The 16,656-nt window shown below is 35.1% G+C and overlaps 1 protein-coding gene across 8 annotated transcripts in view; it reads right to left on the bottom strand.

Moving 5' to 3' along the window:
- Positions 1 to 16,656, bottom strand: part of TJP1 (tight junction protein 1) — a 196,118-nt gene that overhangs the window by 144,981 nt on the left and 34,481 nt on the right. For all 8 annotated transcript variants that reach the window (XM_032990439.2, XM_032990440.2, XM_032990441.2 and 5 more), the window contains one exon: positions 9,217 to 9,349. In XM_032990439.2, the coding sequence (XP_032846330.2) occupies positions 9,217 to 9,349 (133 nt within the window). The remainder of the gene's footprint in view (positions 1 to 9,216; positions 9,350 to 16,656) is intronic.

Genomic DNA, 16,656 nt, shown 5'->3' with positions numbered 1-16,656 from the left:
TGTGTATATTAAACACAATGTGCATGCATGTGTGTATATATCTATAAAATACGTGCATATTTATATTTTTATATAATTTGTATAGACATGTAAATGTAGATATATACAACATCATCTGGACAGTGGCAGATAACCTTGAGCACAGCTGAGTTTAAAAAGAGATATTCTGCAGCTGTTTAGGAACTCACGCTATCTTCTCATCTCTCTGTGTAACTAAAAAGACCTTCTTCAAAGCGTAAAGAAATAAATATAACCTAGTGCTGTGAAATACCTACTTTCAGCATTCTGGTAGCAACTCTGCCTGGCCCATCTAAGTCATGGTCACAGAGTACTTTGAATAATATTTCTTCTACCATAACTTAAGAAAAAAATAATTTCATAGACCTAATGAGGCCAAAGGTATTTCAAGATCTTGCCCAGATTGCATCTCAGCTTCTCACTTGGTATTTGACTAAGCACATCTTCAGGCTTGTCAAAACAAAACTGAGTAGGACTGCAACGTTTGAAGATGTTCTGTCTGCATCATTTACAAATATTCTGTACCTGTTTCTCTGGCAAACTCCAGAAGTACCTCCACACCAAGCTGGCCTGTCTGACTGAGATGCTGCATGGTGAGTGCAGCAACAGATGGGCACTTTCAGAGAATCCCACTTAGTGAAAGGCTTGTTGCTTAAAAACTCTTGAAAGCCTGAAGACCTTAAGTATAACTGCAGCTATTGTCTTTGTACTAAGTTGTGCAGACACTCTGATTTTTCATGTAGATCAATTCCCATATATCAGGATGAAAATATTATGCAGTGAAATGAGCAGAACAAACAAGTTTTAAATGTGTGGGAAGCACTAATATTCCAATCCTTAATCAGAAGGGCTCCTGCAGGGATCCCATTTCTGTTACTGTCTCAGAAATAAGGTGCCTAAAGGTCATTGGAAACATTTCAGGTTTTTTGATGAAAACCTAGCAAGAAAAATTTTTGCCCCCACTGAGCATGGCATTCTGAGACTAACTGTACTTGTGTTATAGGATTATTATTATTGTGTTCATTAAATTATTATATTTTTGCACACTGGCCAATAGCACCCACATTTAGACATGTATTTCATGACAGAAAATTCCACCTCATTTTTGCAGACAAAAAAATAACACATACTTTTTTCTAATAATAAAAATCGAATTTTAAAGACCATTAGAATTAATCACTCACAAATTCTAATTTCCATGAAGAAACAGTTCTGGTAAGGCCAAAAAAACTGTCAAAAGCAAAAGACAAAACATAAAAAAAAAACCAAACCCACAAAACAACAAAATATTAAAACAGTCATGCTACTAAAATTCTCAGCATATACATTCTAGTCATATATTTGAAAATCCATTCACACTGACACTCCTGTTATTTGCTATTTTTAGGCACAAGGCTGAGAGCCTGCAACAGAAATGGCTGCAGTCTTTGTATACTTGTATATAACCCGTCTGCCTCTCTGAGCACAACAGCAGAGAAAGGTCAAACAAATAAAAATCTATAACAGGAAAATAGATTGAGCAATATAATCTTAACTTCTAAATCAGTGAAGAATTTCTGGCATGAAAGATAAACGCACTTAGACTCCAAAAGTGTTCAGATTCACTTATATAAAATTATTTTGGACAGAAAAAATTATTTATTACATAAATATGTAATGCCTAACAAAATGTTAAAGTATCTAATCTATATCAAGAAACCTTGATTTTCAGAAAAAGAAAAAATTAGTTTAGCATTTACCTAAAGCAGCTTATACTTCTATGACTGTTCTTTTCCCTGAGTCATCCCATCAAATTACTTTAACATGACATTGATCATCATGTGGATGCATACAGAATCTAGTCCAGAAATTAAGACATTCAAGGGAGCTCAGAGAGGTTTCTCAAAAACAGATAGTGGTCAATCACCTCTCTGCCTCTCTGGATCCCTGGGTTTGAAGGACAAACATGTGGACCTTCATGCTGCTTGGGGCTTCAGTTCACTGGAAGGTAACTACATGCGCACTGTAATATTGAGACTGAATACATTACACCAGCATCCTATGCAACCACATAAAAGAGATCTGATATTATATAATTTTAATACAAACTACACAATAATGTTTTCTTAAGAAACGAGAGACCTGAGAAGTCACAATCACCTGCAAAGTATCACAGTACTGAAGTAATCAACCAGGTATTACTCTCACAAATGCCGAAGAGTATTTCAGTACAGTTCCATCTGCCCCAATACATAATGCCATTCTGAGAAGCAATAAAAATAACCTAAAGAAAATGTATTCACTCAAAAATATATTTCTAATTAAAATTAAATGTAAATCCAGTTGCTGGTATGACTATTATGGAGTTAATATCCTTGGTAGATTTAAATTGGAGTGTTACATTTATTCAGAAACATAAATCAATCAGACTGAATCAAATCAGAAGCACAAATCAAGATCAATCACAATTTAAAATTTATCAAATTAAATTATGTGTTCACTTACAGTTAACATCTTTAGGCTAATCTTAAAGCTGCATAAGCTTCACCCAGTATTATGCCCGAGACTTAATAATTTGCCTTGACATCTAGAATAGTTCTCACATAAAACTTTGGAATTATTTTTAAATAAAAAGCATGATGACAGAATAAACAATTCTGAAGATACACTCCTCTTTCCTAGAGGAGTTGCAATCTTGGATCAAAAGCTGGCAGTTTTTTCTCTTTCCATCAGTATTATATTTCAAAAGTTATTCCAATTTTTTTTTTTTTTTTTTTTACGAGAAAACGCAACACTTTTCTCTGTATTTAAAACTATTAACTATATATGTTAAAAGCAGTAATATGTATTTTTCTGCATTGTTTTCTATGTACTCAACCAATGAAATACAGAAGAAAGATACGAAGTACTTTCATTAACTATAAAATGTGTTAATTGGTTAAATAAAATAACAAAACATCTTTTATCATTTAAACTATCTTATGTAAAACAAAATGGCTCTACTGTATAAGGTCAGTGCTGTGTTCATATATCCATTGATAGAGGAAATAATAGTTATAAGAAATGAGTCACAGTACAACAATATCATGAAGCGAGTCTAAGCTACTATAAAGGATTTAATTCTCAGAAACAGCTGCATAACAACCACACTTCTCTGAACAGTAACAAATTAAGGGCATCCACAAGACTCCAGCTGTGCTAATGAATTCTTCCTTCCACATCTACAGAGATAATCAAAATACCTGCAGGACTTTAAAGAATGTCAGTGTTCTTATGTCTCCATCCTAGGAGATAACTCCAATAAATGACTGATAACACAAATGGTATTTATCATTTTACTAGTTTTACAGACACGTATTCAAATTAAAACACTCAGCAGGAAACATCAAGAAAGTATAAAATCATAACAAATTTATTAAAAAAAAAAAGTACTAATCAAACTACGGAATAATATCTACCACCTCAGAAGCCATTTATAAGATGATTCAAAGGGAAGATGAGTTTTAATTAGAATAAATAAAACAGAAACTGCAATAAATCCACGCTCTCCAGTACAGACCAGATTGCCTTGCTCAGCAATATGATCTACAAACTAGTTAAGCACTATAGTACAGTATCCTCTTTTGATCACTAGATTTTTTCACTAGGGGGAGTGGGGCTAATCACAGCAACAATTACCTAATGTACTGGTAAGGGCACTTCAAACAACAAATTGATTCTTCATCCTGCCATATACTTTAAAAGTCTACCAAAGAGATTGGGGAAGGATGGTAAGGATGATAAGGATGTCACCACAAACATCCCTGAAAGTTAATCACTGAAGCTTCTAAACAGTCTTGAAACTTTATTACAAATTATAAAGCAGGTGAAACTCCTAGTAACACAAGCCACAGCGAAATAATGCGCAGACATTCACTCAGAGCACTCCAATGCACACGCACCTCGTCGCACACAGAGCATGCTGGGCACACGCGTACCCCCCGCCCCCCGAGAGCGCGCGAGGGCAAGCACTCTGTCCTGCTAATGAGAGCAGGAAAGCACACAGACAAACACAGAGTTTCTACATCTCCTTTACAAGGAAGCATACAAGATACCATATCCAATCAATGGCATAATACGTACTACAGTGAACTAAAAATCAATGTTATAGGTGAACACGTCCGTCCCCTATCAAAAAAAGTCACTCATGCATTAGCTAACTCTCTCTTTCTGATTATCTCTTCCTTTGTTGCCTCTTCCATTTTGTCCTGCATTCCACAGTGCTTTATTCAGACTGCCCTTTGTATTTAGCTGTCTCTCTTTTCTCCTCTTCTGGTTAATCTCCGACCCTACTTCGTTACTTCTGTATTTTGCATGCTGACATCCACTGACCTCTAAAGCAGTTAGTACACAGTGATTCTAGCCAAATTCAATTCATTGTCAGTATGTGGCAAAAAGAGACAAAACAACACATCTGAAAAAGGTAAGACTAGAAAAGAAAGGTGGGCACAAAAAAAAAAAAAAAAAACCAAAACAAACAAACAAAAAAAAAAACCAAGAAAAAAACCTCAGCTTTTCTACAACATTCTGTAAAACTATTCCTTGGAATTCCACCCCGATGCAAGCGAAAGTACACTGGAGATTACCTGCCTCACTGTGACTGTAGGTTAACTGAAAACTTGCTGTGTGCATGTTAATTGAGAGCAGGCTAGCACCAGCTGCCTCCAGAAAATATGCAGAACTGGACTTGTTTATAATGTAAATAACTGCAGTGCTCTGATTTCCAAGGAGAGTTTCTTTCACAAGGGCTGATTTTAGCAAGGAAGTGTTATGTCCATACTCTTCTAAGCACACAGCTTTCACGATGCTGCTTTTAGTAATGTCTCAAGTCCAATCAAAGAGTTACAATACTAAAAATGAAAAAAGGTATCTTAGACATTTCATCACCATTAAAGTTCATAAGACAAGCTCCTTATAAATGCTTTCAAAGCCTCCCTTGCTGTCATTCCCACAAAACATCATCACTGTCTTGCAGGGAAAGACGGGAACAATTTCTCTGCGCCTACACATTGTAGGGGCAGTCGACGTTTGTAACGCTATAAGCCACGTACAAAATCCATCATACGGTCAGCAACCACAAGATCCATTCCTGCACCTCGGAGCTGTCATACAGACTCCCAAGGCAGCGTGCACCCAAAGGAGGATGCTGCTGCCCCAGCACCCCAGTGCTCTATCACACAGGACAGTCCCAAAATGCACCTGCATCCCAACACGCCCTTCAGAAGCCCTAGTACTGGTGCAGCACTTGAACAGCTTGAGAGCCATATGCATCTACAGAATCAAAGGTTAGTCACATTTTACCTATTGTTATAAATAGACTGTAAGGTCCTTGAGAGGAAACACTTCGTGTTTGCACAATGCCTAATAAAACAAAATCCCTGTTGATAAAATGGACTCCCAAGTGCTACTGCTACACAGGTCAGCTTGTGCAAAGCCAGAGTTTGCTTCAGTGTAAGAAACATTAAAATAAGAGTGCAATGAATGTTAGTATGACAAGCTCATTCCACAAGGTAGTATGTATTACACATCTTCCTCTTTTCTCCCAAGTTTTCTGCAATGTGAAGTAGAATTTATGAAATATTTCTGGGTTGCAGATAACCACTTACCAATATTCAAAAAAATAAAAAACAGAATTTTTTTTTTTTTTTTTTTTTACATATCACTAAAGCTGAGTATTTCAAGGGCTAATATCTGGGGAAGCATAGCATGATGATACTCCTTCGAGAAGAACTGAAGGACAATAAAAGAAGTTTTACTTAGCTTGTGGGAACAGGTCCTAATATGACTAAGTGGTAGCACTAATAGATAGAAAGAGTAAAGAAAAAAAAAGGATCAAAACTTGCAGACACACATTTCAAGGTAGCTGCTGTATTATCACCCTGTGGCTTGACATTATTTCACCACTTTAATCTTATCGCTTGCTGTTTTAGCAAAACAGTAATGAGAGGCATCACTACTACAAATCCCAGTATTACCCACTTAAGACAGCAAAGGTATCACGAAGAAATAAACCCCAGATTTTGTCAGCAATCCTGCAGACTCCCACCGTTTGTGATCAGGGAGAATTTATACCTCCTAAAAGGAGATTAAGGATACTACAGTGTGAGACAGCTATGGGATGGTAACACAGGTATGCAATGCCCCAACCAGGAGTCATGCGCTTTGACAGTCTAACAAACACTCGAGGCTTGCGGTAAGTCATTGCAGCAGCAGGCCATCCCATTATGAGGTTTTATAGGCAAAGACCTCACCAGCATTCTTCGGTATATCATCCATATTAAGAGCCACAGGTATAAGGGAAAGCTATTAATATCACAAACTTCAGATTTTATTAACTGTAGTAAAAAAGAAACTTGGCAGCATCATGTCTCAAACAACCCTCCGAAGGTGCCCATGGTATTCCCTCCAAAGCACTCTTTGGCCTCTGCAGAAATTTTGCACATGCGATAAGCTCTTTGCTGGTTATCCCCTCCCTTCCAAAGAATAACCCTGGGTTTTTAATCAGTCTCCCAGCTTAATACAGTCCCTGCAACTTATCCCTTGCCATAGCTGAAGTCACAGTAAAGTAGTAAATAGAGTATTTCCATGTATTGAATTTTTGTATATGCATATTCCATGGAAGCCTATAATCTTCTGACTGGGGACATTCTTCACACTTGGAGAAAGAAAGCATAACTTACTTTTTATGTCTTTCTGCTCTTAAGATTTGTCCTCGATAAGAATTTGCTTAGTGTTAGGGAACAAAAGGTTCACAAAAAAGATGAGTTTGGGATACACAAAGGCATTACTTATTTTAAGATTAAATCTAGTAACTTTCAGAATTATTATGGATCTCAGTCTCATTACACAATCAAATTACTTTGAGATTGTCAGCGTGTAAGTTAACCACATATTTAAATATGAAACTTTTCATCTTTGTTGAACATAAAATGGATATACTGCAGCATAAAACAGTTGTAAAGTTTTAGAAAGCTCTTTCCCCTCCTTATGTAAACGAATTTCTCACTTCTAATAAATCTTTTATTTTTAATTTTATTCTATATGCCAGTGCCCAAGATTTCTTACTAGACAAAGATGATTAACATGAATTTAAGGAGAGTTCTGGGAGCACTCTGGAAATATTTAAGCATATTTATTTCCCCAATTATTTCTTTAGATCTATTTTTAATCACAATTTTAAAACAATAAAAGTACCGTTATATAATATCAAGAAATATTTCAGCATGAGTCTAAATTATGTAGCAGCAGGAAAATCCATATTTATGACTGATTTGTGTGCTTAGCTATTTAAACTTGCATCATCCTTTAACATGAGACCTCAGAAGAGAAAGTGAGCTTCCTTTCCTGATCCTAATTATCAACACTTAGGTAATAACACTAATAACGTATGCATTTATACATATACACACTCTATACATTTGTATGCTACAGATACAGACATGCCTCATTATTATCTGTCTCAAATCTCCTTGCAAAGGTTCTATGGCATGCAAGATACTCTTTTTACCGTTGGCTATAATCTCTTTTTCTTTGAAGGCCTCAAGAGTAGGGATAGATTTAGATAAAACTCCTTAATAGGACCACACAGATGAAGACACATATAGCAGCACAAGCTAAAATTATTGTTTCAGTGATCTCTTTCCCTAAGGGAATTTTTAAACCTTCGGTAAGGTAATGATTGCACCAGTATCACTGCTGTGACAACAGTTTGCACAGACACATGAAAACAAGCTTTAAATCAGGGAATGGGGGTTACTGAGAGCAGGGCACTGAGCGCAGGCTCACAGCACACGCTGCCCCTGCCATGGGGCCCGGCCTCGCAGCACCCGCACTGCTGCAAGTGTCTGGACACCATACAATACAGTAAATCACAAATCCTTGCTGCTAAGTTCATTACCTCCTTAAAACAGCGAACAACAAGCTCTTTGTCCCAAAGATAGGACTAGAAGACTTCGTAATTAGAGGCAAAACAGTCCTGAGAAAAAATTACCAATTATGCTATTGGCATCATCTGTGAAAAACATCACACCAAATGATGTAATGTACTCAAACCATTGTCTTGCTTTAGATAAATATGTTTCCCCAAATTGCATATGAACATTTTAACTGTACCGTTTATATTACCATGTAATGCCAGACAGTATCTCCACATCACCATTGATTTGTACATTTTAAAGACAGCATGTATTTCCTCTCTACCTATTTCATCTTCATATTTAGTAACTGGTTTATGATTTATCTTATTCTTTGACATTGTTTTAGTATTTCAAAACCACATGATATTAATTTATCAGAATAGAATTTGTTTTGCCTACTTCCCCCCCAGTTAGCTGAAAGGTGTAGCTTTTAATGGGTTTTCAGTAAAGAATTTTTGAAAACATACTGTGTTTAGGACTAATTCTAATATTTTGTAATACATATAAATAGCAGGAAATCTACCTCCATGTTCCATATTCTTTCATGTTAACAATTTATTTTCTTCCATTATTTGAATGTAAACAACAACTCCTGAATTAGAAGTGGTGCAAGAAACTCAAGCTTTCTCTCTCAATTCAGCGAAATCTCTAAAGCATCACCTATACAAATTCTTAGAACCCATGATCACAATGAAATTTCTGAAACAAAAAGACAAATGTATCTACACCCTAACCACAGAGAAGAAAATAAGTATATACCACTACTGCTTAACTACATTAAGATATCAACTGTGATAATAGTTTTTAAGTGCTATAAGCAGACACATCTGTTTTTCTAGTACTCTATTATAGCCACATACAACTAAAATAATTTTGTGGGTTCTGCAAAAGTAATCTATTTTACTTTAAGTGCAACTTCCAAAATCTAAATATAAAAACAGAATTTGAAAACTTATTTCATTTTTCTTATTGACTCAATTTCCAGTTAAGTTCTTTATCTTATGCAGCTGCAATATTCAAATATGACGTCAAAATTTATATCTAATGGTTGCTGAAGAACAAAACTTTAGTTATGCATCACTAATTATACAAGCAACATCACTGTTCTTAACATTTGGCAGTGTAGAACTGCAATTACATCATTAAGTACAATACCTCTTCTAATTCGAACAAAGAGATAAACCTAGTGCAAGAGGGATAACTGCTTAATTAACAAGATTCTCATAACTTCATAGAAGATAAATGTAAAAGATACAGTACTTACAGTGAATTCACAGAAATCAATGCTATCAAGACTTTTGCTTCTGTGTATTCTCCCTTTTATTCTTCTTAAAGAGGGCTTTCCCTGACTTACACTACAGGTAGCACCATTGGGATTTTCAGAAGATGGAGTTACCCTGCCAAACAAAAAGAGCCACATATCAGACAAACAATATATGTTTTTATTGAACACATTTGCTTAAAGTAAAAATATTACAAAGGAAAAAACATTGCCATGCTATACAAACAAGGAATGACATTCCAAGCTTTAGTTTTCAATTAGTGAGTGCCAAAATCAGACCACAAAAATATTTAGAAATCTAGGTCCCATCAAGTCCACCACTGCTTGCAGATTTAGTCAAAGCCATATCACATAATCAAAATTTTTGTACAAAAGTGAGAAGTACTGGAAAAAAGATTACAGAAAATTATATTTAACTTCTGAAAAAATAAAAATAGTATTTTTCTCTATTAATTCAGTGAAAAACTGAGTTCTTTGACACATGTTGATGGCTGTCAGTTAAATCAGTATAGCTTGACAGTACTTGGCTTTCGACTTTTTCCAGTTTGACTGCTAATAGTACTTCAGCTATTCTAGCAATGAATAACAATGAACAATAATAAAATTAATAGGACCTGTTAACGTTACAGCATAATATATTAAGGAACTACACTTTATAAGATCCTTCATCACATTGTAGTCTACACATTGTCCTAAAAGGCTTCCATAACTAAAGTATTTTGATTAAGAAATCCCTATTTCAAGGAGTTGTTTGGAAGTTGCTACTGAGTAGAAGTGGGGTTAAAAATTAGCCAAATGTATTAACGTTTGTGAGATCAGTATTTTAAATGCAAACTAGTCCCTAGTCAGTCTGACACCACATCAGAGAAAGGAAAACCTCATTCCAGCAAATATGCTCACCAAGAATCAACTAAAAACATAAAATTCTTAATGTGCAGATTCACAGTTATTTCATGAGATTTCCCAACTGCTGTCATAAGAGACTTCAAATGCTAGCTTAAATGATAAATATGTATCTTTTTTGCGTTTCCCAAGACTTTGGACAGCAGTTCAGTGTTCTCCTCTGTAACCATTAAGATTCCTCTCACAAAAAGATATTTAAGTACGTGTTTTAGGTTCTTTTACTTAGAATTAATGGTTTCAGTATGCACATACATGTTTTTACTAAAAAGAAAGAAAGGTGGAGACGTCTTACACATACACATCATCAGAAAAAGGACATTGCATAGAGTGGGCCACATTAACAACTGAAATACAAAATTCGAAGTATAAAATACAATAACAACAGGCTGAATACACTTGTTTGTTTAGTGAGACTTTTGCAAGTCTTTTAATGTTTTCTGATATTGAGAAGCCTTTATAAAAAGTAAGAAAAACTTTATGTGAAAGAAAAACAAGCAAAAGTAGTGAGCTAGTCGAAGTTATACAGTTTTAACGAAGAACTAAACTAATAGTGAGCTTTGAAGGCCCTTCCACTAGGGAGTTCCACTCTCTAAGGCACTTGAAAAGATGAACTTGCTGCCTCTGGAATCCATCCATCATTTCATTCTGCTGGAGAATATATTATGGCTATTACTTGTTAGCCTCAGATATAGTCAGAAAAATGCTTTTAGAAATTCACATTTTACTTTCAAAATATCATTTTATGGGAAGAAATATCACAATTGAAAGATTCCCTTCAATCCTTTATGAAACTATTAATTTCTAGGTATCTTTACAACAGAATAAATTATTATTTAATCAGCCAAAGAAAAATCCAATAGATGTCATTACTGGAACCTGGAAGCTTTGCACTGCATTGAGCCCCAAAGGAAGAATATGAAGCAAGATAGCCATATTTACCAAATCGTGGGGTTTTTGACTCTGGTTGATTAGAAAACTTTGGGACAAGTGCAAAGAAATTAAATATCAGCTTCTCCAATGCCTCTGCTATTTCTATGGTTTTAGCAAAGAGAAGCAATAACAGACCTGAGACAAACTTGGGTCTATTTCACCTCATCTACTCAGAATGCTGGATGCAGCAATGAAACTCTCAAGAAACCATTTCCAGTAACACTCCTGCAGTACTGCAATAAGAACTCTTCCGAGTAGTAGGAACTTCCACGAGGAATACAACTCAAAAGTTAAAACTATAAAATTGCAAGATCAACATGTGTCAGCTTAAGTGAGTCCAAACTCCTAAGATAAGGCCCAAAGTGTTTGAGTCTAACTTGAAACTACATGACTCAAAAATCAGAAATACAGCTTTTTAAAATCCTTCTCACTCTTGACTCTTGCTTTGTGTTCTCAAAGTTTTCACTGTAATCAGAGAAACAGAGTTTATTCTTTTTAAATGAATACTGAAACTATAATGCAATATTCTGTGGTTCTGGCAATTGAACATTAAGTTTAAAAAATTATTAATGAAACTTACTACATAGGATTATCTCCTTTCATCTTTTGTTTGTATTACTGACTTAATAGAAAATCAAGTGAATTACTAAGTCACCGGCTGTAGTATATGCATCAGAGGTACAGAGGAATTATCAAAGGTTAAAGCAGAAAGATTTTAAGAGCACTTTTAAAATGTCTGCAGCTCATCAACCACTTAAAGGCAAGTACTCTTGAATCAAAGCCTAAGAATGGTACCTTCAAGGCAGTCTAGAGCTTTAAAAAGTAAAACATAGCATCAAGATCTCTGAAGGGAGTGAACAGTTCTGGATGTCTTGTTTGAAATGTGCTGTTCCTGTTCAAATAATGTGTTTAATATTCTGGAAACATAACACCTTTCTAATGGAGCTCATCACAGGAATCCTAAATTGAGGCACCCAATTCATAAACTTTTGGAAATTTTAGTCAAGTAAAATTGCACCATTTTGAAGATCCCACATGGAGCCCGAGGCCCTTATTTATAAGCCACAATTCTTACAACTGTTTCATTGACCTTGACTGGTTCCTGATCATGTATCACATTATATAACCGTGACTAAATTATTTCTCTAGTTTGTAAAATAAGCAAAAGCCTTTAACTTTCAATATCTGTATTCCATTGACAAACATGCTAGCTTAATAAAATACTATGCAACAGTATCTTCAAGGTGCAGCATCACATCAAGGGCTAATGACTTAATACACGTAATAACATAATTAGATGGAATGTACATAACGTAGCAGTCTTTATTAATAAAAACAGTATTTATATTCTACTTGCACATAATTACTACTTATAACAAGCTTCAATATTACCTAACATGCTTTCTGTAGTTAAATTTTATCTGAAATGACTAACGCCATGTTATTTTCTAGACAGACCAGTTAGCTTGAACATATTTTAAGAACATTAAAAAAATTCTCATTTAGTGATTAGACTTCCGAACAATTTTATAAAAGACATGAGATTATTTCAAAAACAAGCCTCGCAATAACATTTTATGTATTTATTTTCCAAGTGTAGTATTAATGCTACAGTGAATATAGAGAGAACAAGTTTTAGACAACTATACAGCCGCAACAAGACTTAAAATGGTGACATAATTATTACACTTCACATATACTGCAAGTTGTTTGCCTATCATAAAAAAATCATCTAGGTATTTCTAGCAAATTATTATTATAAATGGTTTCACAACCTTTGAGACAAACTTTTTAGGAACTTCTGCCTATAATAGTTACACACATCTCAGTTGAGAGATGTGTAAAATTTCCATAATCGTATCTCCTCCCATTAAAAGGCAGGCTTCCTCAATACTACAGACAGTGAGGATGTCAGCTGGACTCAGCTGAATGTGATCAGTATGACTTCTGGCTCAAATGTAAGGGTGGAAAAGCTGAAACTTATTCCCACTGATCAGACTGGAAGTCCTAACAGTTCTAACAGCTCAATATTAATATTTGTCTGGAATAAAAACAGGCAAATTTGAAACAATGACTAGTAACACTGATCAGTCAGCTGCTATGCTAAATTCTTGTGCACCTCTGCAAGTATCTTCAGCTCTAAGCACAGTATCTTGCCTTCAACAGAAGAAAAAAAAAATAATTTGCAACACGAATAAATCCTTACAATGGGCTAAACTGAAATTCTTATCCTCATTTCAAACAACTATTACCAGGAACCAGTAATCAAAAGTGGAAAATATCCATTCTGGTGATTTGTACTTTTCCACATAGTTCTGCAGAGACGCCCAAGAGCTTCCATTTTTAATGCTTCCTTTCTCCTACACTGAAGTGACATTTTCCATTATTTGATTATTCTAAATATGACTCTACTTAGAAGATAAACAAACAATGGCATTTTTCTCCCTAAGGATGGTCCTAACAATAAAACAGGCATCCTTCATTACAAGCCTAGACTTATACATACAAGCCCCAGAGAGAATACAAAAACTCTTGAGTCAAAGCTTTTAGATCAATGCTTAATTCCAGACATACTGGTTACTCCTCACTGATTTCAAGTTTACTCCTATGCTTGAAAATAAATGTACCTGTACAATATCTTACAACAATAAGCTATCGTTTAACATCCAGGCTCCTATACCACACATTCTCTTAACAACAGCACCGAACAGGGGAATTGGATCCTGTCAAAATTAAAAGTCTGTAGTGCATTGCATCTGCATTCTTTTCTGTAACCTAGATTGCCTCAGACAATTACCAATCATTCTTAAAAGATTCAGGGATTGTAAGTATGGAATAGCCTCAGTCATTTCCATAATATTCTTCACAATGAAAACTTATCAATAATTGGGCTTTTTGTCTTATTTCATGACTCTGCACTCCCTTGCACCAAGGGGAGCACAGGGGGAGTAAGCCAAAGCAAAGGAAGCCTTTCAAAGTAGAGGCAATTGCTGTAAGAAACAGAAGGGATTATTAGTGAGAAGAATTATTAAGAGTTTCTAGAATATCCTGTTCCTTTTTTCTGTTTGTTTGCCTGCTCCTTCTCCTTGCAGCAAAGAAACATAATATTCAGTGTGACAAGAAATCATGGTTTACTTGTGTAGTTCCCCTTAATAATGTGATTTAGTACTTCCCTATTGTAAAAGCATTCAGATTGCACATATTGGAATTTCAGTAAATATTTACATCAATTTACTGTTTTAACGTGCTCACAGGTCAGTGGCTAGTTTTTCTTGAATGCTTTAGCAAATATTAGTCCCTGCTGCACGCAATCTATACTAGCAGCATTATGATGGCTGGTTTTGTATCCACATACTGTCCCACCCCAGCAAGGCGACTAAAAACATCCTACTCATCTCATTTAGCTTCCTACATATTACATTACAACACCACACAAACACGGGAAAGGGTCTGAATCAGCAGTTCAGGACTATAGCAACTTCTTCCATCATGGAGTCCAAAATTCTACTGCCCCAAGTAAACCTCATCATAAATGATCAAGGTCCATATTTAACACAATCAAGCTTCTGACTCCACCACTTCCCACTGCAAGCCTGTGGCACAGCTTCCTTCTGTCCATTCAATTGTCCGTTTTATTCTCAGCGAGTTCATAACAATTTATTCTTAACCCATCATGAGACATCAGTATCCATCTTTTTTATTTTCATCTGTAGCTCTGCTTTCATGCATCACAGAATAGGACTTAGATTTTGGAGGGGAAACAGTACAAAATTGGTGTGACAGATGCTCTATAAAGAAGTAAAACATTGATGTTACCTTTTTCATTTTCTTTCAGCAGGATTCAGGTGGATTATCTCCACCAAACAAAAAATGAGTATTTTAACCCTTCTTTATTAAATTATGTCTTTGCTTCCACTTACAATATGTATTAACACATCAAAGAATTTATGAATCAGATTGGTTAAATAGAAGATTGTAAGTTTCTAAAAATAAGTAAACAAAAAGAAATGAAAAAGCATCCTCTGATCACAGATTGACTTGATTTATATATTTTCTTTGGGTATTTCTGAGACTTCCAGTGATACAGTACTGGAATAAACTTTTGTTTTATGTATTGGAAATTTACACTAGTATTGCACTGATGTTAGTAACAGCAACATACTCTTCTAATATTCAGATTTTCTTAATGCATTATTTGATACAGACTGTGCACAAATAAGAAAAAATTAGCATGACAGAACATCCTTAAGCATTTCTCTAAATGCATCAGAAATTACTATTTAATCCATAAGCATAAATTCTATCCATATGGATAATGCCTAACGCTATTAAAGTTCTCAAAGGAAATGTGACTACACAGTATCAATGTCACCTATTAATAAGAATGTCCCAGAGACACACTTTCAAATGCTCAAGTAATTCGCACATCTCTGTACAATAAATAAAAGTGTACTGTATTTTTCTTTAGCAATCTTAGTCAACTACATCTTCACAAAGCATTGCATTGCAGCAACATGATGTCAAGTCACAGATGTTATGAAATGCAACGCTTATAGTGTGTATTAAGTGGGGATCTACTACACTGTTTTGCTATACCTCAAAAAAGCACAGAATTTCACCATGAAAATAGAAAATATAGAGCTGATCTAACTCTGGCTGAAGACATAAAGTAGGAGCTGAATCAGGCCCTTTCAGACTTACTTTTAAACTATGCAAATACAGATAGTTTCACTTTACCATGCCAGCTAAGAAACCATTTCCAAGGGGACACAGGAAATATTAAATAGAACAATTGTTATCATTATATTACCCATAATTAAACTTCTTAAAAGAATAACACACCAATACATACACTGCTGCACACAGAAAGGAGTGGCATTTGGGGAGAATAAACCAGGTATGGTACACTTTATGTACCATTACATAAATCAAAATCAAACCACAAAATACGTTATAAAAACCTTTGATTAGATATAATAAAACTTATCTGTATGACAACACAGTTTTATCTAAGACTACCTTTGATTTTGTGCATTACATATAGGATTAACAGATTTGCCAAATTTTGCTCTTATCTGCAAGGAATAGCAAGTTCTGGAATTAATGACAGAAAGCTTACTAGTTCTACATTATGTTTCTTCAGGTGATATATCTCCTTAACACTGTCAGCTAGAGTAGACGATGGGGGGAGGCGGGGGGGAAGGAAGGGACTAAAAAATTCCTACATTCTACAATTCATGTAAGGGCCATTTTTGTTACAAATTCTGATAGGAGAATATTTTCATTGTGAACTACCCATTTCTAAATAAAATGACCTACTGTGCCTTCTGTGACACTCTCTCTCCTTCACTAGAACATATAAGTACAGGAAAGAAAACCATATGACTATTACCACCCAAATATCTTGTATAGATAAGAAATCCTCAACAGTTCTTGATATCATCTTTCCAGACAACCTGACTTCACAGCCCACAGATTTTCTCCTTATAATTTCCCCTGATGATGACACACATTCCAGTGCTTCGATCAAGCTAACAGTGGGCTCTTACAAGTGCGTGAGTGACTGGGTATTGCAGTGCCATATGCTTG

Source organism: Tyto alba, unplaced genomic scaffold, assembly GCF_018691265.1.
Source record: "Tyto alba isolate M040663 unplaced genomic scaffold, T.alba_DEE_v4.0 Super-Scaffold_41, whole genome shotgun sequence".
NCBI lineage: Eukaryota > Metazoa > Chordata > Aves > Strigiformes > Tytonidae > Tyto > Tyto alba.
The sequence above is the reverse complement of the archived record's forward strand: the minus strand, read 5'-3'. Positions and strand labels throughout refer to the sequence as shown.